We start from the raw sequence: 22968 nt of genomic DNA, 5'->3' as shown, positions 1-22968 counted from the left end.
ATCCAGAGCGACTCAGTGAGTTTAGAGGGCAGGTGTCTAACGCCACTTGCTATCACAGCCATGTAGCCATAACATGGGAAGGGCATCCCTTGGCCCTATACCACTGTTGTCTGTAAAAGGTATAACTGCCCTGCTGACACTGTACAGGCACTCTCGCACTGGCGCCCAGAGTAAGAGAGAGAGAACCAGAGATGTCCATCTGCAAGAAGGAAAGAGGGGAGCCAAGACACAGTCGGAGTTCTGGTGCCCAGACGAAGAGTTAAGCTGCTGACCCTGAAGGGTGAGCTGGCAGTGCAGCCGTGTGTGGGAGCTGCTGGACTAAGCAGCCAAGACAGGGTGGACAGCGTGAGAGAACTAGTGTGAGTGAGCTGCTGATGAGAGAACTACATTGCACCTGTCTACGGCCCCCTGAGTGTTCTTCCAGCTGTCTGCTCATTCACCCACTCCCTTCAGACCTCAGCATGAGCTGGAACCTGACCCTGGGGATAAAAATTGGCGTAGCCGTGAACTTGACCACAACCATTTACAAGCCAAGGAGAGGGGTCTCAGAAGAAATCAACCCTGCTAACCCCTTGCGCTCAGACTTCTAGCTTCTAGAATTGTGAGAAAACGAATTTCTGTTGTTGAAGCCTCTAGTCTGTGCTATTTGGTCATGGCAGCCTGAGGCCCGAGTAGATGAACACAGTAGCTCTTGATTGCGGCCGAGCTGGCTTTCAGAAGGGAGGTAGGTCAGAAATGGTTCCTGTATGGCGTCTACAACACATACATGTTGCTCCCGTGGGTGGGTATGGGTGGGGCTGGGGTGGGCTGGGGTTGGGGGATGTGACTCAGAACTTGTTAGCCCTGTATTTCTCTAATGCATTGATCACTGCTCACAGCAGCCCCCTGAGCCCAGCTCTCTGACTTGCTAAGCCCCTCTCCAGAAAGGAAATTAACTGTGGCTGCTTTCCCAGGCTTGGGTCAGGAGGCTGACATTTCACAAAATACTAAACGTAACTACCTGCCCAGTGTCTCCATCCGTGTGTCCGGCCTGGCTGTTCCCGCTCCAATGAAGGTTCATCAACAGTCACACCTGCAATGTTTCCTTAATTACCCCCTGAAAACCCAGACACCCTGGACATGCCCAGCTGCCTAGAAACTGTTTCCAGAGGGGATTTGTTTCGAAATTGCCCATAGGCATAAGAAATGGCTCATAAATGACAGGCAAGAGAAGCAAGAACAAAACGAAGAATTGATTCCAGGTTTTAGAAATACAAAAAATTATCTAGGTTTGGAAGTGCGGTAATCTTGCAAGTCACTACATCTCTCTGAGCTCATCCCCTTGCCTGTCAAAGGGAGTGATACAGGCACTACCTCCCAGCATAGACGGCGGTGGAGTACTCTGGGCACACAGCAAGCGTTCAGTGAACACTATGCTAAAGTGGCATGTTGGTGCTGTTAACGCTCAAACTGTGGCAGGCCAGCAAGGTCTTTCACACCCCACACCTGCGAGTGGCTCAGAAGATAGTGGCCTGCTTCTCGGACATACAGATCTCAGGACTGGGCCATGTGAAGGTGCTGGAACTTCTCTACTTAATTTATAAATGTGATGGGGGAACCGTGTTGACAGAAGCAGCTTGAAGTTAACTTTTGCCATAATAATGACGATTTTACTGACACCTGGCTCTGCCGGCTTTGAGCCAAACTGTAAAAAGCCACTTAAGGTTTAAAAGTCCATTGAAAAGATAACTTGTTATGTTCTGACTGCAGCCACGTGAGGATGCCCCCGGATGGGAGTAAATGAGTGTGGGACCTTGACAAACTCCATGGCTCATGGAGCCCCCAACAGCACTTATGTTTCAGAAATAGAGTGGTTGTTGCCAAAACACAAAGATGCCTTGAAAGTTACAGGGTGTGGCAGCCTTTTAACTCTGAGACCAGGAGGCTGTAGTTGGTGATGGATGGAGAGGGAAGATGAGGACCAGGTGGTGAAGTGGAGAAACTGGGTCTGATGCTGACTGTGGGACCTGGATTGACCACGTCTACTTCCTGGACCTCCTTGCCTGTACAATGGCAAGGATCAAAAACTCCAGCTCAGGACTGTGTGAAGGTGATGTGGGCACAGAAAGCCATGCATGGGGGAGGGGGTGGCACAGAGCAACTGCTCCATAACTGTGAATGCAGAAACAGCCACCATGCAGGCTTGGAACTGGGGTGGCTGGGGCTTGGAGTGCCGCAAATACTGACCTTCAGCTCACCCACGCTGGCAGCAGAATCTCTGGGATGTGTTGCGCTTGGCACTAGTAAATTAGCAGGCAGACTCCGAACTGAGTGCACAGAATAGTTGGTGAGGGGAGGAGGACAGGATTGAAATAGCTCCTAAGAATGGATGGTGATGTATCTGACAGATTCTCACCTTCTCCAGGTGGTACCACCCAGCACAGAGGGCAGCAGAGAGCCCTGGTAGGCATTTGAGCAGGGATGCTTCATCCTCCTTCTGCAAATGGTTCTGGGCCCCTTGCTCTGTGCAGAAGGCTTGCAAAGACTTTTGTGTTCCTGCTCCCAGATAACCCTCTGATCTGATCCTCTATCTCACCCATCTTTCTTGCTCACTCTGTTTCAGTCATATAGGCCTCTGGGTGGTTTCTTACATAGGCCAAATCTAGCCCTGCCCAAGGGCCCTGCACTTGCTGTTTTTCTAGCCAGGACTTCACTATTCCCGGACAGCTCTGCTCCCTCACTTCACTCAGGCCTCTGCTCAACTGCCACCTCCTTCCAGAGCCCTTCACGACTGCCCCGTCTCAAATAGCACTTCTGCCTCCTTTGTTTCCCCATTCAGCTCCAGGACCAGGAAACACAGGCTTTGTTACCACTCTATCCTCATTGCCTAGAATAGTGCCTGGCACACAGCTGGGACTCAACGTAAATATGTGTTGAATTAATGAATGAATTCAGTTTCCAATGAATAGATTCTTTCCCTACCCAAAAAGAACTTACATCTGATTCTTGAGTATGTGGGTATTTTCCTACCGATCACTGTCACCCTTGGGATGATGATCCCATTAGCTGTGGTTATGATGATGACAGTGACAATGTTAAATGGGTGGTGGTTTGCAGTGTGCACTGGAACTATTAGATGGAATCTGTCTTACACAGTGATGAGCACATTGCAAAAATGATAAGTAGGTTGTAGGTTTGAGTTGCTAACCTAGCAGTCCTTGCATAGTCTCAGCAATGGGTAGCCCACGCCCTCAGAAGCAGCCCATAGCAGTTAGGGCAGCTCTAGGAAGGCATAGGAAAGAGAGAGGGATGAAAGGTTTTGCCCGAAGCATAGTTTCTTTCTTTCTTTTTTCTTTTGGAGAAAATATTTGGCTTATATAGTCCCTTTATTCTAGTCCTAATCCTCGATGCATTAGACATAAAGTTGGAAGTGTTTTTGTATATATATACGTTAAATTCTAGGGTACTTGTGCACAACATGCAGGTTTGTTACATACGTATACATGTGCCATGTTGGTGTGTTGCACCCATTAATTCATCATTTACATTAGGTATATCTCCTAATGCTATCCCTCCCCTCCCCCCACGCCATGACAGGCCCCAGTGTGTGATGTTCCCCACCCTGTGTCCAGGTGTTCTCATTGTTAAATTCTCACCTATGAGTGAGAACATGTGGTGTTTGGTTTTCTGTCCTTGCGATAGTTTGCTCAGAATGATGGTTTTCAGCTTCATCCATGTCCCTACAAAGGACATGAACACATCCTTTTTTATGGCTGCATAGTATTCCATGGTGTATATGTGCCACATTTTCTTAATCCAGTCTATCACTGATGGACATTTGGGTTGGTTCCAAGTCTTTGCTATTGTGAATAGTGCCGCGATAAACATACGTGTGCATGTGTCTTTATAGCAGCATGATTTATAATCCTTTGGGTATATACCCGGTAATGGGATGGCTGAGTCAAATGGTATTTCTAGTTCTAGTTCCTTGAGGAATTGCCACACTGTCTTCCATAATGGTTGAACTAGTTTACAGTCCCACCAACAGTGTAAAAGTGTTCCTATTTCTCCACATCCTCTCCAGCACCTGTTGTTTACTGACTTTTTAGTGATCGCCATTCTAACTGGTGTGAGATGGTATCTCATTGTGATTTTGATTTGCATTTCTCTGATGGCCAGTGATGATGAGCATTTTTTCATGTGTCTGTTGGCTGTATAAATGTCTTCTTTTGAGAAGTGTCTGTTCATTTTCTTTGCCCACTTTTTGATGGGTTTGTTTGATTTTTTCTTGTAAATTTGTTTAAGTTCTTTGTAGATTCTGGATATTAGCCCTTTGTCAGATGGGTAGATCGCAAAAATTTTCTCCCATTCTGTAGGTTGCCTGTTCACGCTGATGGTAGTTTCTTTTGCTGTGCAGAAGCTCTTTAGTTTAATTAGATCCCATTTGTCAATTTGGGCTTTTGTTGCCATTGCTTTTGGTGTTTTAGACATGAAGTTCTTGCCCATGCCTATGTCCTGAATGGTATTGCCTAGGTTTTCTTCTGGGGTTTTTATGGTTTTAGGTCTGATATTTAACTCTTTAATCCATCTTGAACTAATTTTTGTGTAAGGTATAAGGAAGGGATCCAGTTTCAGCTTTCTACATATGGCTAGCCAGTTTTCCCAGCACCATTTATTAAATAGGGAATCCTTTCCCCATTTCTTGTTTTTGTCAGGTTTGTCAAAGATCAGATGGTTGTAGATGTGTGGTATTATTTCTGAGGGCTCTGTTCTATTCCATTGATCTATATCTCTGTTTTGATACCAGTACCATGCTGTTTTGGTTACTGTAGCCTTGTAGTATAGTCCTAAGCCAAAAGAACAAAGCAGTAGGCATCACGGTGCCTGAAGCATAGTTTCTTCCTTCCTTAGGAAAATAGCATGAGTTTCCAGTTGAAAGGAGAGAGATCAACCTCTGCTCTATGAATCACCCCTTAAAAGCTGCAGAATCAAAGGGAACCCCATGGGCAAAAGACTCCTTTTCAGTCATACCTGAATGAATGGGAAGAGGAGCCCAACAGCAAAGTTGGAGAGCCAGTTGACGGTGCCTGCGATGATGAAGGTAGCTGGCTGCTGAGATTGCTGGAAGTACTCACCTTAGTCAAGATGAACGGGATGCCACCTGCAATGTGTGAGCCAGGACATGGAATTAATCAATCTGAGGAGGTCATGCCTCCAGCATCCATCTCCATCTGCCACACTTTAGAGCCCCGCCCCTGCCACTTGACTGGATGTGTAGTGGGCCCCAGTTTCTGAGTCGCCCTGGTGACTTAGTGTTACTCAGTGGAGACATCATTGACATTGGGGTGGGACAAGTCTTTATTTTGAGAGACTGTCCTGTGCAATTGCAGGGCATTTATTACCCTTTACTTTCTGATGCCAGGAGAGCCTCCAGTCACCACCACAACCCAAGCTGCCCCCGCCACATTTCCAAACTCACATGTGGTCTGAGGTCTATACCCTTCTATTCCTCCATATCCTGTTCAGTAAGACCAGTGATCGCACCCTTTGCCCAGACCAGGACCTGGGGCTCAGCACAACTGCTGGGATCCCACTTGAACCTCCCCATCTCCAACTGGAGTCACCACCCTGCCAATGAGATCTACACCTGGGTGTTTCTCAGACAAGACAGAGTGGACAAGGGACAGGAAATCCCTCAGGGACTTTTACCAAACTCTAGAGAGACACTGAACACAATTTGGAAATTACTAGGACGGAGCCATTCATTGTGTCAACATCCAACAATTATTTATGTGCTGGGACTGTTCCAACATTGAGGTCAAAAGCAGCATGTCCTTGCTTTCATGGGGAACCCTTGTCTGCTGGGATGATTTGTTCATTAAAATGGTAGTGAGCCCAGGAATGGAAAACCAAACCTCATATGTTCTCACTCATAAGTGAGAGCTAAGCTACGAGGATGCAAAGGCATAAGAATGATACAACTGGGGCTAGGCGCGGTGGCTCACGCCTGTAATCCCAGCACTTTGGGAGGCAGAGGCCGGTGGATTACATGAGTTCAGGAGTTTGAGACCAGCCTGACTAACATGGTGAAACCCCGTCTCTACTAAAAATACAAAAATTAGCTGGGCGTGGTTGTGCATGCTCGTAATCCCAGCTACTCGGGAGGCTGAGGCAGGAGAATCGTTTGAACCTGGAAGGTGGAGGTTGTAGTGAGCCGAGATCATGCATGTTGGACACCAGCCTGAGGTATAAAACACTACAAATTGGGTGAATGTATTTTGCTTGGGTGATGGGTGCATCGAAATCTCAGAAATCGCCACTAAAGAACTTATTCATGTAACCAAACACCACCTGTTCCCCGCCCCCCCAAAAAACCTACGGAAATAAAAAAATAAAAATTAAAAAAGGGAGTGAGCAAATGAATAAATAAATATAAATACAAAATGTGATAAGCATTCTGGAGGAGATACACTGTCTATTTTGGTACTGGGTGGAGAAGGATGCCCTGCGGAGGAAATGGTGGAGATGTGGATTGAAGAAGGAGAGGTGGCTCCTGAAGATCTGGGGAAGATCATGTTGGGTGGAGAAAGGGGCCGGCAGAGGTCCTACAGGTGAAAGGATTGGGCCAAGGTCTACGATAGGGGCCAATCTGTCCAGACACCTGAAGGAGGCAGAGAGGAATGGGGTGAGGTAGCAAATGTGAGCAGGGGCAATGAAGCAGCCTCTTGTAGATCATGGAGAGGGATTTGCAGTTGAAGAAAACTACTTTGGGCTGCTAGGCAGCAGTTGAGGTGATCAATTTGCATTTCACAGAGGTCACTGCTGTTTGGAGAAAAGCCGAGAGGGTGTAGGAGTGGATGCAGGGGGCTGTCAGGGCAGTCCAGGGAGGAAGCAATAGTTGTTCAGGAGGGCTCAGATCATGGCAGGTGAGATGAAAGGAAGGGACTGAATTCAGAGACAATTGCCCCATCAAGGTAAAGCTTTCAAGGTAAGCATTGCACACACACAATCACTGAGCAAGCTGACCCAACCAAGCAACCCAGGGAGACAAAGACACAAAGCTAGGGCCAACTCAAGTCTGAATCTCTCCAGACCTTTCACCGTTATCACTCTGCTACGTTGCCAGCAAGGCTTGCACTCCAACAAATCAAAAACGACTCGGAGTGGACGGTTGCCCAACAGTCCAATATAGCTTAAACTTTGAAAATTAGCCCCAATTAATTATGCATGTGGGTCCACTCATCTTGTTATCTTATTAGAGTCTTCTTTGTTATCTTGTTTGAGTATCCTATTCTGGATTGCCCCAGAAGCAGACACTGAGAAGCAGTTTATGTGCCAGTTGATCCCAGAAAAGGCAGGGAAGAGTGCAGGGAAGTGAAGGAGGTGGATAAGGGGTGTGTTATTAGCAACACCACCATGGTCAGCCACATCTTAATCCAACTGGGACCCTTGGGAAACTGTGGAAAACACATCTCAGAGTTACCCCATCTGAGGGGTAAGAGGGCTGGGTTATCTATCCACCATGTCCCATCAGTCACTGACTGTTACACTTTGAGCAGTGCTTTTGGCCGGCCACAATGTGGGCTGAGAGGGCCGGGGAAGTCCTCAGGCAAAAAGCCACATATGGGAGCAGTCGTAGGTGTGTCCGGGAATCACAAAAGGGTGTGGACCACGGGATTTGGGGAAGGTAACAAGAATCTTTGCTACTGCCATCTATTCCTTAAGTGTTTAACTTCTCAGTGACTATTGCAATAATCAGGTAGCCATTACTAATAACAACAGTGATGAAAATCTTTATATCATATACACCTAAGTACTCGTTTCAGGAGCTGGGGTATAACACTAGGGTTAAGAACATGGGGTGGAGGTCCCACACTCTAATTAGGAGTGTGCAGTGGGGGTCTTACCCTAAAGTTAGGGGCCTGAGGTGAGGGTGTAACACTGTAGTTAGGGGCCTGGGTGGGGGTCTGATACTGTAGTTTGGAGCATGCTGCTTCAATCAGACCATCTGGGTTAGAGTCTTGGTTCTGCCACTTGCAGGCTCTGTGTGACCTTGGGCACATTAGTTCACCTTTCCGGCTCGAATTTCCTCCTCTGTAAGCAAGGACAATGGAATTGATTTCATGGGGTCATTGCAAAGCTTAAAGGACCTAATACAGATAATACACATTGAATTGTGTCTGAGGTGTGAGGAACACTCAATAGCTTTTAATGATGATGATGATGATGATTCAGAAGAAGCATGTTCCAGGAGACTATGAATCATGTGATCAGAGTAAGCTTCCTGGCTCCTGGATCCCATGGACACTGAGCCACACTGGTTGACTAACTGTTTTTCCTGAGCGGGTGGTCTGCCCGCCAATTTGCTTTGGCAGAAAAGGGCTTTCCCAATAACATATAGTTGCTCTTGCCTTAGTAGCACATACATTGTGGAAAAGGAAACCAGATTTGAATCCATGCATTTGAGGCATAGAAGCCTAGGACTCTAGGTAAAATAAAAACTCTTATTTTACAGATTAGGAAAATGAGGCTCAGAGAGGGAAATGTATTTGCTCAAGGTCATAAAACTTGGTGGAAGAGCCAGATTTAGTTAAAAAAAAAAAAAAAAAAGTCCCTCTGACTCCTTTCTTCACAGAATATCAAGAGGTGATATGGATTGAGGTATCTGTCCCTCACCTTGAAATTATTTTATTCCCCTCTTTCTCTCTCCCCATCTCTTTCCCTCCCCCACTCATTTTCCTCCCTTCTTGCCAGGAAAGTAGAAAATACGTGCTGATTAATTGAGTATTCTATGTAAAAATTTGCCAAGTAATTTAAAAAATTCTGTAGATAACCTAAAAATATTCCTAATAATTTTGAGACATTGTTTACTTCATTAATAATGTATCGATCTACTTCGTTAATAATGCCATTACTTTTCCTTCAGAAATGTTCATAAGCAAAGAAACATTCTTCTATCTCATTGGTAAATTCCTAATAGTTACATTTAGTTATGTTCAAGTGAAAAGGAATTGAATTATGCATGTTCTTCATATAAGAATTACTTTTTGAAAACTGCCTTTTCCTCCAAATCTCTGTTCTCTGTGAATCTGTGCTCCAGCTCAGCTGGCCTAACAACCAAGCTGTCTTGTGGCAACAGCGCCCTGGTGTCTACAGTGAGGAACTATCTGCTACCTTTCTTTCTCCAGCGATAAACCTGATAAAAATTCCCATCACTTTACCTACTAGCTATGTGACCACATGTACCTATGGTTCTCAGTTTTCTCATGTATACAATGAAGATAATAATAATTCCTACTTAGTTTTGTTTTGTGCATTAAATGAGACTATGCTTAGCAACGTGCACCTGTGATATTTCTCTAGAGCCAGCTTTGTTATTTCTGCTTCCAGTAACGTTTCCTACATATTATCTTTAGGCCCTTTCTCCCTCCTATTTTCTAACTCTTGCCCATGTACCCTAGAAAAAGTTCAATTTTAATTTTATTTTTGAATAAAAGAAATAAAGGGCAACTGCCCAAACTTTTCCTTAATTCATTTTTATTAAAATTCTTCCAATGGAAGTACAATCATCAATTTCTAAAGCCCTTCAAAACGCCTAGAAACCCCCTTAGAAATTTCCTTAAGTGTGTCCATATGTCACTTAATCCTTTAAATAACTTTTCTGCTAAGCATCAGGTTTAAAAATAGCTCTTTTCTTTTATTGAAATATAATCATTTTGAAAACCCTTCATGGCCATTCTGCTTTGTTTATGTCAATAGACTTTATCTTGTTCATCCACTCATTCATCCATTTCCATCCGACATTTACATGTCAAGTTCTGTGCTAGGCATTTGCAGACTCTACTAGATGATGTAAGAACTATCTTGGGAGGCAGTTACTCTAACTCCATTTAACTGGTGAGGAATTTGCGACCCAGAGTAGAGAGTGACTTGCTCAAGGTGGCACAAGCAGTAAATGATAGACTTGGCTCCGAAACCAAGAGATCCAGACTCAGATAAGAGACTTTCTCCTCTGCCCTTTCTCTAGGAGAGACATTTGGGAATTTGAAAATGCACAGGCTCCCAAACAGATCTGTTCTATGACAACAGCCAAGATATATGAGCAATTAGAACTCATGCCCTGCAGCCTGTTGGGAGGGTGGGACCAGAGTGCACACAGGAAGCTCCTCCCCTCAGAGGATGTATGCGAGGTCTGTCCTCATTTCTGAGAGGAGCTTAGACACCCACCTCCTCAGGCATGTGCTTCCTAGGTAGGGAGGCAGGGGAGGCTGCTGAGCAACCAGGGATGAGGAGGTGTGGCAGATGCTTCCTGGGGGCTCCTTGCAGAGCCTTGCCTCACCCTGACTCTCAATGGGCTCCTCTGGCTCTGCTGACCACTAGGTGGGAGGCCTTGGTCCTTCTCTAGACCTCAGTTTCCTTGCCTATAATCTCACTTAATGAGCCATTTAAAATCTCAGTAAAGTCGAAACCTTGATAGTGCTTACTTGGCACATGGCAAATTATTACCATGTGGAGGTGGCCAGACTAGTAGCTAAGAGCACTGGCACTAACTCTTGCCCAAGTAACCAAGAGAAAGCTCAATTGTAATTTCATGTTTACATAAAAGAAATAAAGGGTACTGCCCAAACTTTTCTTTAATTCATATTTGTTAAAATTCTTCCAATGGAACCACTATCATCAATTTCTAAAGCCCGCCCCCCAAATGCCTAGAAATCTCCTTAAAAACCTCCACAAGTGTGTCCATATGTCACTTAATCCTTTAGATATATTTTCTCTTAGTCACCAGGTTTAATCCAGTTTAAATTCCCCCTCTCCACTTCCAAGTTGTGTGACCACAGGTAAGTCGTATCTCTGGCTCTCCATTTTCTTGTACATAAAATGAAGACAGAACAGGAGTTCCTGCCTCTTAGGTCTGAACTGGGGATTAAATCAGATAGTGTTTAGCAACGTGTTTAATGTGTGGCTATATTAGTCCGTTTTCACACTGCTGTAAAGAACTACCTGAGACCGGGTAATTTATGAAGAAACGAGACTTAATTGACTTACAGTTCCGCATGGCTGGAGAAGTCTGAGGAAACTTATGATCACGGTGGAAAGGGAAGGGGAAGCAAGTGTATCTTCCTGTGGCGGAACAGGGGAGAGAAAGTGAAGGCGGAGATGTCACACACTTTTAAACCATCAGATCTCATGAGAACTCACTCACTGTCATGAGAACAGCATAAAGGAAACCACCTCCGTGATCCAATCACCTCCAACCAGGTCCCTCCCCTGACACATGGGGATTACAATTTGACATGAGATTTGGGTGGGCACACAGAGCCAAACCATATCAGTGGCAAAGGCCCAATCAATATCAATGATCATGGCGATTCCTCTTCTGCTCGTCATTAATCCCCTCAGTGTTTGCTGGGAACTGACTATGTGCCAGGAGCCACGCTGGGGCATCGATGGTGGCAGAAAGCTGATTCAACTTCTGCCTTTGAGGAGCCATCAGCATCTGAGGTCCACTGAGTCAAGAAAGCCAGGCCCAAGCACAAGATTAATGTTCTCCTTTATTGGGCAGCAATAAAATAGTAAAAATGTATTGAGCACTTTCTATGTGTTCTTGAAAGGTTTTCTCTTTGTAGGGTTTCTAATTATTTTAGAAAAGGAGTGATAAAATGGCATCATATATGGCATCAGACATTGTTGATCTTGGGCAAGGAAGATCAAATTATCAGGAGTCATTGGTCTGAACTGAAAGAGCAAAGGAAGTTTCCTCCTGTTGTATCCAGAAACACTGCAAAAGTTAGAGGCAGAAAATACCTTAGGCACCCCCTAGGCCAGCCCCAACCCAATATTTCAGGTGGGGAAACTGAGGCCAGAGAGGTGGAGTGAGACTCCCAATGTTTCAGAGGAGTAGGATCTAAGACTTCCAAACTAGCCTGACTGACTGCTCTATTGTGTCCTTGGGAATTCCTGGTACCCACCCACGCTTAGACTGTTCCCACTGCTGGAAATGACCCCGGCTTTGGAAAGATTTCAGGGCGCACAAGGATATGGGCAATTTACTTCACATGAGCTTGGCTCCCAGTATAGGATAAAGAAGCAATGGTGCCTTTCTCCCCTTCTACACAGCCCAGCCAGGTAGCCAGCAAAAGTATCTATGCAAGCCTGTGGTCTAACCACACGGGATATGTTTTCTAAAAAAAAAAATGGAAAGGAGACTTCTCCAGGAATGGGCATGAGACATGAGCATCTATTTAATTAGGCAAAAGGGGGAGGTCCCTCCACCACTATCTTATTCTCGATCACAGCCTCATGTTTATTTATTTCCATGGATTGCATCCTCATCTTTGCATTTATCTTTTGCTTGTTCATTGTGCTCCTTGAGGGCAGGCATTTTGTCTCTTTTTCTCACTGTTGTTTCCCCCATAGCAAATCATGTTTGTCTCTTGGGTGCTTCACAGATGTTTGCGGAATGTGCAGATGAAGGGAAAATGATGATAGTTAAACAGATCTTTTAAGGATGAGTGGAAATTCTTTTTCTTTTATTTTTGTGAGAGAGTCTCACTCTGTTGCCCAGGCTGGAGTGCAGTGGCGTGATCTCGGCTCACTGCAAGCTCTGCCTCCCGGGTTCACGCCTTTCTCCTGCCTCAGCCTCCTGACTAGCTGGGACTACAGGTGCCCCCCACCACGCCCGGCTAATTTTGTCTTTTTAGCAGAGACGGGGTTTCTCCATGCTGGTCAGGCTGGTCTCAATCTCCTGACCTCGTGATCCGCCTGCCTCGGCCTCCCGAAGTGCTGGGATTACAGGCTTGAGCCACCGCACCCTGCCGGAAATTCTTTATGCAGTTGAGGAGACGGAGGGCTAAACAGGGTGCAGGTTTGGTGAGAGCCCGGCTGCGATGGGGAGGTGGGACAGCAGAGGCATCTTGGGAGGGGCCAGCAAGGGTAGATTCCAGGGTGTCTAGGAGGCCATGCTTGGGGCAGGAGTTTGCATGCAGAAGCTGTAGGCCCGTTGAAGGGTTTTAGGAGGCGAGAAACAAGAGCAGATTTGTGATTTGAGAAGTGTCCCTGATGCAGAGTGGGATAGGGGTCAGCAGAGGGAGGAAGTGGAGGCAGACGGGGACACTGGTTAGGAAACAGTGGTTCAGAAACTCCGGAAACACAAGGGAAGATGTTTGTGAAAAAGAAGTTCATGCCTCAGCATCGTTAACAACCATACACGGTGATTCTAACTTGAATTTGTGTAGGATCGGTCATAAGACTAAGATTGTTTCCTGATCTCTGCTCTAGGGAAATGTAAAGAGATTCTTCCTCTTGACTATTCATTAGTATATTTTGACATACACTATTTTCCAGTGGGATGTAAAATCTGTGTTCTTTCGTTGAATCAATAGGCTTGAACATTACTATCCTGGATTGTCTGGGGGAGAGGATGTTTTTGAACAGCCTCAGGAGCAAACGGGCCATGTAAGGCCAAACTGAATGTTAATTCTAATTAAAAAGAGGAAGCTGCTACAGCACAATGAGTGGGACAGTTAATTAGCAGGTTAGAAAACACAATTAAAGTCTATCAGAACAAACCCACAGCGATGTGTTCTGTTTGGTGGTGAGTTAAGCACACTCAGATGACCTGTTTCTAAGCTTGGTGAGGAGTTTCTGTTTCAATAAAGACGGAGGCCAGCAGTCTGGCTGGTAGGTTCTCGTGGGCGCATTTTAACATTCTTCCTTTTTGGATGAGCACGTGGCTGGGAGGGGGTGTTGAAATAGAAAAGTAAGGGTGACTAGATAAAAGAGGGTCAAGCTAGGAGGAACATCTCCCACCAACGGACTGGGACATCAGGAAGACTGGCACACTCAAGCCACATCCTCCGAGAGAAGGCATTGAGAGTGGATAGAGGGAGGATGCAGATGCTGGGCTGAAGCCGGGAAGTCTGGGAACCCTGCATGGGGCTGTTAAGCAAAGGGATTTGTTTCCTGGCCCCCAGTGACTCCTGGGGAAGGGGTGAGTTGAACAGGTGAGTAATGGCCTGCTCTCACCATGGACTTCCAGAATCCTAGCAGCAGGAGACCCCACAACCCCACAGAGACTTGAGATGGCAGGGAGAACTGCTTAGACGGTGGCAGGGGCAGGACTCCGGCCTGTGTAGTGCCTAGAGGGTTTGATGTGGGAACATCTGCAGTGAAGCATAGCCAGTAATGCCCATTCCCCAAGGCTTGCCATGCTCCTCTACAAGGCGTTAGCCTTTGTGTGACTGTCAGACCTGGACAGAGCAGGGTGGCCTTGCCTGTGGGATGAAGCCAGTACATTCTGAATGCCCCCTATCTGCTGGACTCTCTTGGGGCCCCAGCCTGGCTGTGCCCATGTGTAGTGCAGTGTCAGATGCCCAACCAGGGTGCTTTCCTGGGGCCCTCATCATGGCTCCTTTGCCAGTAGACCATGTCTGACCATTGGAGAACTCTAGCAGACTGGCCCCCACTGGTGTGCACCAGCCCACCCACAGCCTCCCCTCACCACAGCCTCCTTTCACTGGCACACACTTGTTCATGCCCCACTCCCCACCACCCCATCATCACTTTGCTGGTGCACTGTGAGTGGACCTTGCCTCCCCCTCTTCCAGTACATGTGTGTGCATGTACCCCATAGTGCCTCCACTGCTGGCATGTGTGCACCCTGCTGTGCCCCCTACTGATACATGGGTACCCTGCCATGCTGCCACTGCCAGCATGAATGCACAAATGGACACTGGCAACCCTGCTCCTGCCATTGCCCCACCCCCACTGGTGCAAGGACTAGCACAGGTGCTGGCAACCCCACTCCCACCAGTGTCCCACCCCTGCTCTGCTGCCTTCCATCACTGGCCCAGCTATGTGCAGGAACACCGTCACCCAACTCCTGCTGCGCCCCACCCCAGCCAATGCACATGCACCCCACTGCACCGTTGCAGCTGCTGGCACATGTGAGCGAGTATGGATCCCACTGCTGAAGTGCTTTGGCTGGCACACCCATTGGAGTGTTTTGGTCAATGGGCTGGGAACACCTTGGCCCATTCAGCGTAACAGGTTCCTAACCTTGAGGGGCCAGAGAACAAATCTAGGGGCCCAATGTCAGTCCCCCAGAGCCAGAGCATGCAACCCAGGAGTGCTGAGCTGAGCATTGGCTCCCTAAAATCTTCCCGAAATGAAGACAGTCAACTGAACCCACCTCATGCCGCAATCAAACCCCCAAGGGTATCAAAGAAGATAAAAGCAAAAAAAACCCTATCTAAAGGTCAGCAGCCTCAAAGATTGAAGGGCCTTTAGTCAACATAGATGAGAAAGAACCAGTGCAAGAACTCTCGCAACTCAAAAAGCCAGAGCATCTTTTTATCTCCAAATGACCACACTAATTCCCCAGCAATGGTTCTTAACCATAGTGAAATGGCTGAAATGACAGACCTAGAATTCAGAATATGGATAGGAATGAAGATCACTGAGATTTGGGAGGTCAAAACCCCCAAGGAATCTAAGGAATTCAATAAAACAATACAGGAGGTGAAAGATGAAATGGTCATTTTAAGAAAAAAACCAAACCTATCTAATAGAGCTGAAAAACTCATTTCAAGAATGCATAATATAATCACAAGTACTAGAAGCAGAATAGCCTAGGATGAAGAAAGAATCTCAGAGCTTGAAGACTGGTTTTCAGAAATAATTCAGTCAATAAAAATAAAGAAAAAAGAATAAAAAGAAAGGACGAAATCTCTGAGCAATATGGGATTATGTAAAGAGACCAAATCTATGACTCACTGGTGTCTCTGAAAGAGAGGGAGAGAAAGCAAGCAACTTGGAAAACATGTTTGAGGATATTGTCCATGAAAATTTCCTTCAGGAAAAGCAGGGAACCCCTGCAAGATACTGTATAAGATGAACATCCCCAAGACACACAGTCCATCAGATTCTCCAAGGTCAAAATGAAAGAAAAAATGTTAAAGGCAGCTGTAGAGAAGAGGCAGGTCACCAACAAAGTGAACCCCATCAGGCTAACTGTGGATGTTTCAGCAGAAACCCTACAAGCCAGAAGAGACTGGGGGCCTATATTCAGTACTCTTAAAGAAAAGAAATTCCAGTCAAGAATTTTGTAGCCAGTCAAACTAAGCTTCATAAACAAAGGAGAAATAAGATGCTTTTCAGATAAACAAGTGCTAAGGGAATTCATTACCACCAGATCTGCCATATAAGAGTTTCTGAAGGGAGTGCTAAATATGGAAAGGAAAGACCATTACTGGCCACTACCAAAACACACTTAAATACACAGACCAGTGATACTATAAAACAACTACACAATCAAGTCTGTAAAATAATCAGCTAACAATATGATGACAGAATCAAATCTGCACATACCAGTATTAACCTTGAATGTAAATGGACAAAATGCCCCAATTAAAAGGCACAGAGGCCAGGTGTGGTGGCTCATGCTTGCAATCCCAGCCCTTTGGGAGGCCGAGATGTGCGGATCACTTAAGGTCAGCCTGGCCAACATGGTGAAACCCTATCTCTACTAAAATACAAAATTAGTTGGACGTGGTGGTATGCACTGTAATCCCAGCTACTCAGGAGGCTGAGGTACGAGAATCACTTGAACCTGGGAGGCAGAGGTTGCAGTGAGCCGAGATTGTGCCACTGCACTCCAACCTGGGTGACAGAGTGAAACTCCCTCTCAAAAAAAAAAAAAAAAAAAAGGCACAAGTGACAAGCTTGATAAAGAAGCCAGACCCAACTATATGCTGTCTTCTTCAAGACACACATCTCACATTCAATGACACCCATAGACTCAAAGTAAAAGGATGGAGAAAAATTTACCAAACAAATGGAAAACAGAAAAAATCAGGGGTTGCTATTCTAATTTCAGACAAAATAGATTTTAAACCAACAAAAATAAATAACACAAAGAAGTGCATTACGTAATGATAAATGGCTCCATTCAACAAGAATGCCTAACTATGCTAGATATATATGCACCCAACATGGAGTACCCAGATTCATAAAACAAGTTCTTAGAGACCTACAAGGAGACACAGCACACAATAATAGCAGGAGAAGTCAACACCCCAATGACAGTATCAGACAGATGATCAGGGCAGAAAACCAGCAAAGATATTTGGGACCTGAACTTAACACTTGACCAAATGAACCTGACAGACACTTACAGAATTCTCCACCCAAAAACAACAGAATAGACATTCTTCTCATTTGCACATACTCCAAAATTGACCACACAATTGGCCATAAAACAATATTCAGCAAATTGAAAAAATAATTAGACCAGCCACACCCTTGGAACACAGTGCAATAAAAATAGAAATCTTTACTAAGAAGATCACTGAAAACCATACAATTATATGAAAATTAAACATGCTCCTGAATGACTTTTGGGTGAACGATGAAATTAAGGCAAAAATAAAGAAATTGTTTGAAACTAATGAGAACAAAGATATAACATACCGGAATCTCTGGGACACAGCTAAAACAGTGTTAAGAAAAAAGTTCATAGTGCTAAATGCCCATATCAAAAAGTTAGAAAGATCTCAAATAAACAACCTAACATCACACCTAGAGGAATTAGCAAACCAATCCCAAAGCTAGCAGAAGATAAGAAATAACCAAAATCAGAGCTGAACTGAAAGAAATTGAGACACAAAAAAATACAAAAGATCAATGAATTCAAGAGCTGATTTTTTTAAAGAATAAATAAGACTGATAGGCCACTATCTAAACTAATTTAAAAAGAGAGAAAATTCAAATACACAATCAGAAATGACAAAGAGACATTACCACTGACCCCACAGAAATACAAAAAGCCCTCAGAGACTATTATGAACACCAAGAAGAAACTGATAAATTCCTGGAAATATACAACCTCCCAAGATTGAACAAGGAAGAGACTGAAATCCTGAAGAGACCAATAACAACTTCTGAAATTGAAGTGGTAGTTAAAAGCCTACCAACCAGAAAAAGCTCAAGAACAGATGGATTCACAACTGAATTCTACCAGATGCATAAAGAAGAGCTGGTACTATTCCTAACAAAACTATTCCAAAAAATTGAGGAGGATGGAATCCTCTTCAACTCATCCTATGAGGCCAGCATGATCCTGATACCAAAACCTGGCAGAGACACATACATACACAAAATAAAACTTCAGGCCAATATCCTTGATGAACATAGATGCAAAAATCCTCAACAAAATACTAGCAAACCAAATCCAGCAGCACATCAAAAAGCTATCCACTATAGTGAAGTAGGCTTTATCCTTGGAATGTAAGATTCCTTCGACATATACAAATCAATAAATGTGATTCATCACATAAACAAAAGTAAAAACAGAAACTACATGATCATCTCAATAGATGCAGAAATGACTTCTGATAAAACTAATATCCCTTCATGTTAAAAAGCCTCCACAACTTGGCATTGAAGGAACATACCCCAAAATAGTAACAGCCATCTATGGCAAACCCAGAGCCAACATCATACTGAGTAGGCAAAAGCTGGAAACATCCCCCTTGACAACTAGAATCAGACAAGGCTGCCCACTCTCACCACTCCTATTCAACATAGTACTGCAAGTCCCAACCAGAGCAATCAGGCAAGAGAAAGAAATAAAAGACATCCAAATAGGAAGAGAAAAAGTCAAACTATCTCTGTTTGCAGACAATATAATTTTATACTTAGAAAACTCCATAGTCTCTGCCAGAAAGCTTCTTGATCTGATAAACAACTTTAGCAAAGTTTCAAGATACAAGATTAATGCACTAAAACCAGTAGCATTTCTGTACACCAACAACATCCAAGCTGAGCACAAGATCAAGAATTCAGTCCCATTCACAATAGCCACACAAACACACAAAATAAAATTCCTAGGAATAGAGCTAACCAGGGAGGTGAAATATCCCTACAATGAAAATTACAAAACACTGCTGAAAGAAATCAGAGATGACACAAACAAATAGAAAAACATTCCAAGCTCATGATAGGAAAAATCAGTATTGTTAAAATGGTCATAGTGTCCAAAGCAATTTACAGATTCAATGCAATTCATGTCAAACTATTAATGGTATCCTTCACAGAATTAGAAAAAACTACTATAAAATTCATATGAAACCAAAAAAAGAGCCCAAATAGCCAAGATCCTAAGCAAAAAGAACAAAGCGGGAGGCAACATGACTTCAGACTATACTACAAGGCTACAGTAACCAAAACAACATGGTACTGGTATGAAAACAAACACATAGACCAATGGAACAGAAAAGAGTCCAGAAATAAGGCCACCTACCTACAACCATCTGATCTTCAACAAAGCTGACAAAAACAAGCAATGGGGAAAGGACTTCCTGTGCGATAAATGGTGCTGGGATAATTGGTGAAGTATATGCAGAAGACTGAAATTGGACCCCTTCCTTACACCATATACAAAAATCAACTCAATATGGATCAAAGACTTAAATGTAAAAACCCAAATCTATAAAAACTCTGGAAGAAAACTTAGGAAATACCCATTCTGGACATAGTCCCTGACACAGATTTTATGACATAGATGCCAAAATCCATTGCAACAAAAACAAAAATTGACAAATGGAACTTAATTAAACTAAAGAGCTTCTGCATAGCAAAAGAAACTATAAATAGAGTAAACATACAACCCAGAGTATGGGAGAAAATATTTGCAAACTATGCATCTGACAAAGGTCTAATATCCAGAACCTGTAAGGAACTTAAGCAAATCAACAAGCAGAAAGCAACCCCATTTAAAAATAGGCAAGGGACATGAACAGACACTTTTAAAAAGAAGATATACATGCAGCCAACAAGAACAAGAAAAAATGCTCAATATCAGTAATCATTAGATAAATGCAAATCAAAACCATAATGAGATACCATCTCACATCAGTCAGAATGGCTAGTCTTAAAAAGTAAAAAAATAACAGATGCTGGCAAAGTTGCAGAGAAAACAGAAAGCTTATGTACTGTTGGTGGGAATGTGTTAGTTCAGCCACTGTGGAAGCAGTCTGGCAATTTCTCGAAGAACTTAAAACAGAACTACCATTTGATCCCGCAGTCCCATTATTGGGTACATACTCAAAGGAATATAAATTGTTCTACCATAAAGACAGATGCATGTGTATGTTCACTGCAGCACTATTCACAATAGCAAAGACATGGAATCAACTTAAATGCCCGTTAACAACAGACTGGGTAAAGAAAATGTGGTACATATATGCCATGGAATACTATGCAGCCATTAAAAAGAAAAAGATCATGTCTTTTGCAGCAACATGGATGGAGCTGAAGGCCATTATCCTAAGTGAACTAACATAGGAACAGAAAACCAAATACATGTTCTCACTTACAAGTGGGAGCTAAACATTGAGCACACATGGACACAAGGGAACAATAGATACTGCGGCCTACTTGAGGGTGCAGGATGGGAGGAGGGTGAGGACTGAAAAAACAGGTACTATACTATGCTTATTACCTGGGTGATGAAATAATCTGTATATCAAACTCCTGTAATGTGCAATTTACCTATATATCAAACCTGCACATGAACCCCTGAAACGAAAATAAAAGTTAAAAAAAACAAAAAAGCGTTCTTTGTATGGGTGCTGGAGTTATAAGGCTGCCTGAAATAGGGTCAAGGATCCAGGGGACATAGCTCAGAACCTAGGTTCCCACTCATTCCTGTGATGTGAGGCCATCACACCCTCAGCCTTGGTCTTGGTTTTCCCAGCTGCAGAACTTTGTTTGTTCATTCAGTGAACAAAAGGTACCGAGTTCCTGCTTGGAGGGAGTGCAGGGTTGGAAACTGAAGACAGAGCCCGGAAGAAGCCACAGTCCCTGGGCTAGACAGCATCTTAAATCCTGTGCAGTTCTGTTCTTCCCCAGCTCAGACCCTGGAATGCTGAGGCAGATGTGGATGGCTGGTCTTTACTCTATCCTCCCTCACCATCTCAGGCTGTCACCTCCACCTGCCTGCTGGCATCCCTGGCAGAGGTTTTTGTTGGCTTTTCACAAGCCAGAAGGGCTGGGGAGCTGACAGAGCCTCTCCCCAGGATGGACTGAAGAGAGCTGGTGCCTTCATGCTTCCTGTGAGAGGATGCAGTTGTCTTCCCCCACAGTCTTCCAGAGCTCCCCAGAGGATCATGCTGCAGGTGCCCACAGCAGGAACTTGCCCTGAAATACACTCCATGGCTGCCTGCCTGGCCCTGCCCTGCCTCAGGGCCCACTCCCTCCTGATGTCTCCTGCGATCACCCCCAAACAGACTGCCTTCACTGGCATCTGTGTCCTAGGGTCTCTTTTGGAGAAACATTTTCCAGCTTTTCAGAGTCCTGCTGTCCCCTCCACTGAAGCCTGCCCCAAAATGTCCTTTTCTGAACTCCTATTGCTTTCTAATCCACACTGCCACGGTACTTAGGGGAACCAACTTACTGTCCCAGCTTTAAAAACAGAATATCCCATGTCTCAGAAACCCCTTCAGAGTCAGCAAATCAGACAGTCACTCTGGTAGTACCACAATTAATTATTTCCTGATTACCTACAAGGGTTTATTATATTGTATTATGATATGGCGAGAAAGAACATTTGAATTGTAAATGGTTCTGAGACACTAAATTGATCTGCATAGGGAAGCACTGAGTAGAAAGAGGGGAGGCGAGAGATGGGAAGGTACAGGGTTCAAATGTGAAGTAGACCTGGGGACATGGAGTGGGCAGGAGAAGGACTTTAGGGGTAGCTTGATACTTTAGCAATGCTGAGGTTAATTGATGGTGTGAACGCATTTCCACGTTGGTGTCTTTGTGACTGGCTGGGGTGGAATATAAATTTCTGCTTCTCCTTGTTAATGAACTGATGTTTCCATGCATGTACTTTATCAAGACTGCTATGGTGGCAAGCGGGTGGCATTTCCATGTTTATCAGAGTTTTTCCTTTGCATTCCCTTCATTCTCCCTCATAAAAGTCCTTGGGCATGGCACTGTCCATTTTATTGATGAGTAGAGACACCATGCTGTTTACTTTCCAAACTCAGACATTTTGAGAGTGTAAGGGGGTGGTATTAATAATCACATTAGGATGTCAGGCATAATCTGAGAGTGTTCCGGGCAAACTACTGATGAGGACACAAGGTAAAAACTCTTAGCTAAGGTCCCACAGCTAGTAAGGCAGAGGCAGAGGTGGAATGATGGTTAATATTGAGTATCAACTTGATTGGATTGAAGGATGCAAAGTATTTCTCCTGGGTGTGCCTGTGAGGGTGCTGCCAAAGGAGGTAAACATTTGAGTCAGTGGGCTGGGAGAAGCAGACCCACCCTCAATCTGGGTGGGCACCATCTAATCAGCTGCCAGTGCTGCCAGAATAAGGCAGCCAGGAGAAGGTGGAAGAGCAGACTTGCTGAGTCTTCCAGCCTTCATCTTTCTCCCATGCTGGATGCTTCCTGCCCTTGAACATCAGACTTCAAGCTCTTCAGCTTTCGGACTCTTGGACTCACATCAGTGGCTTGCCAGGGACTCTCAGGTCTTTGGCCACAGACTGAAGGCTGCACTGTCGGCTTCCCTACTTTTGCGGTTTGGGGATTTGAACTGATCCACCACTAGCTTCCTTGTGCCTCAGTTTGCCGATGGTCTATCGTGGGACTTTACCTTGTGATCATGTGAGTCACTTCTCCTTAATAAACTTGCTCTCATATATACATCTATCCTGTTAGCTCTGTCCCTCTAAAGAACCCTGACTATTACAGGTGGGATTTGAAACCAGGTCTATTGGACTGTCCACGGGGTCCTCTCCGTCAAGGCGAACACCTTCAACAAACATATCTACCATGTGCTGACCATTTACAGTGTGGCCTTCCATGCAGAGCTATACTGATTGGTTTTTACATGCTAAGACTCTTTCTAGATAGGTGGTATTATTTCCAATTTACAGATGAGGAAACTAAGGCACAGAAAGATGGATTGCTCAAAGTCAT

The 22968-nt window shown here is 44.5% G+C and overlaps 1 protein-coding gene across 1 annotated transcript in view; it reads right to left on the bottom strand.

The window, feature by feature from the left end:
* SLC2A9 (solute carrier family 2 member 9) overlaps positions 1 to 22968 on the bottom strand; it is a 191137-nt gene that overhangs the window by 8021 nt on the left and 160148 nt on the right. Inside the window, 2 exon segments of the mRNA XM_031664719.1 lie at positions 5011 to 5115; positions 5118 to 5140. Of these exon segments, the coding sequence (XP_031520579.1) occupies positions 5011 to 5115; positions 5118 to 5140 (128 nt within the window).

This window comes from Papio anubis, chromosome 3 (genome assembly GCF_008728515.1).
Source record: "Papio anubis isolate 15944 chromosome 3, Panubis1.0, whole genome shotgun sequence".
Lineage (NCBI taxonomy): Eukaryota > Metazoa > Chordata > Mammalia > Primates > Cercopithecidae > Papio > Papio anubis.
This window is presented reverse-complemented; position numbering and strand designations above follow the sequence as displayed.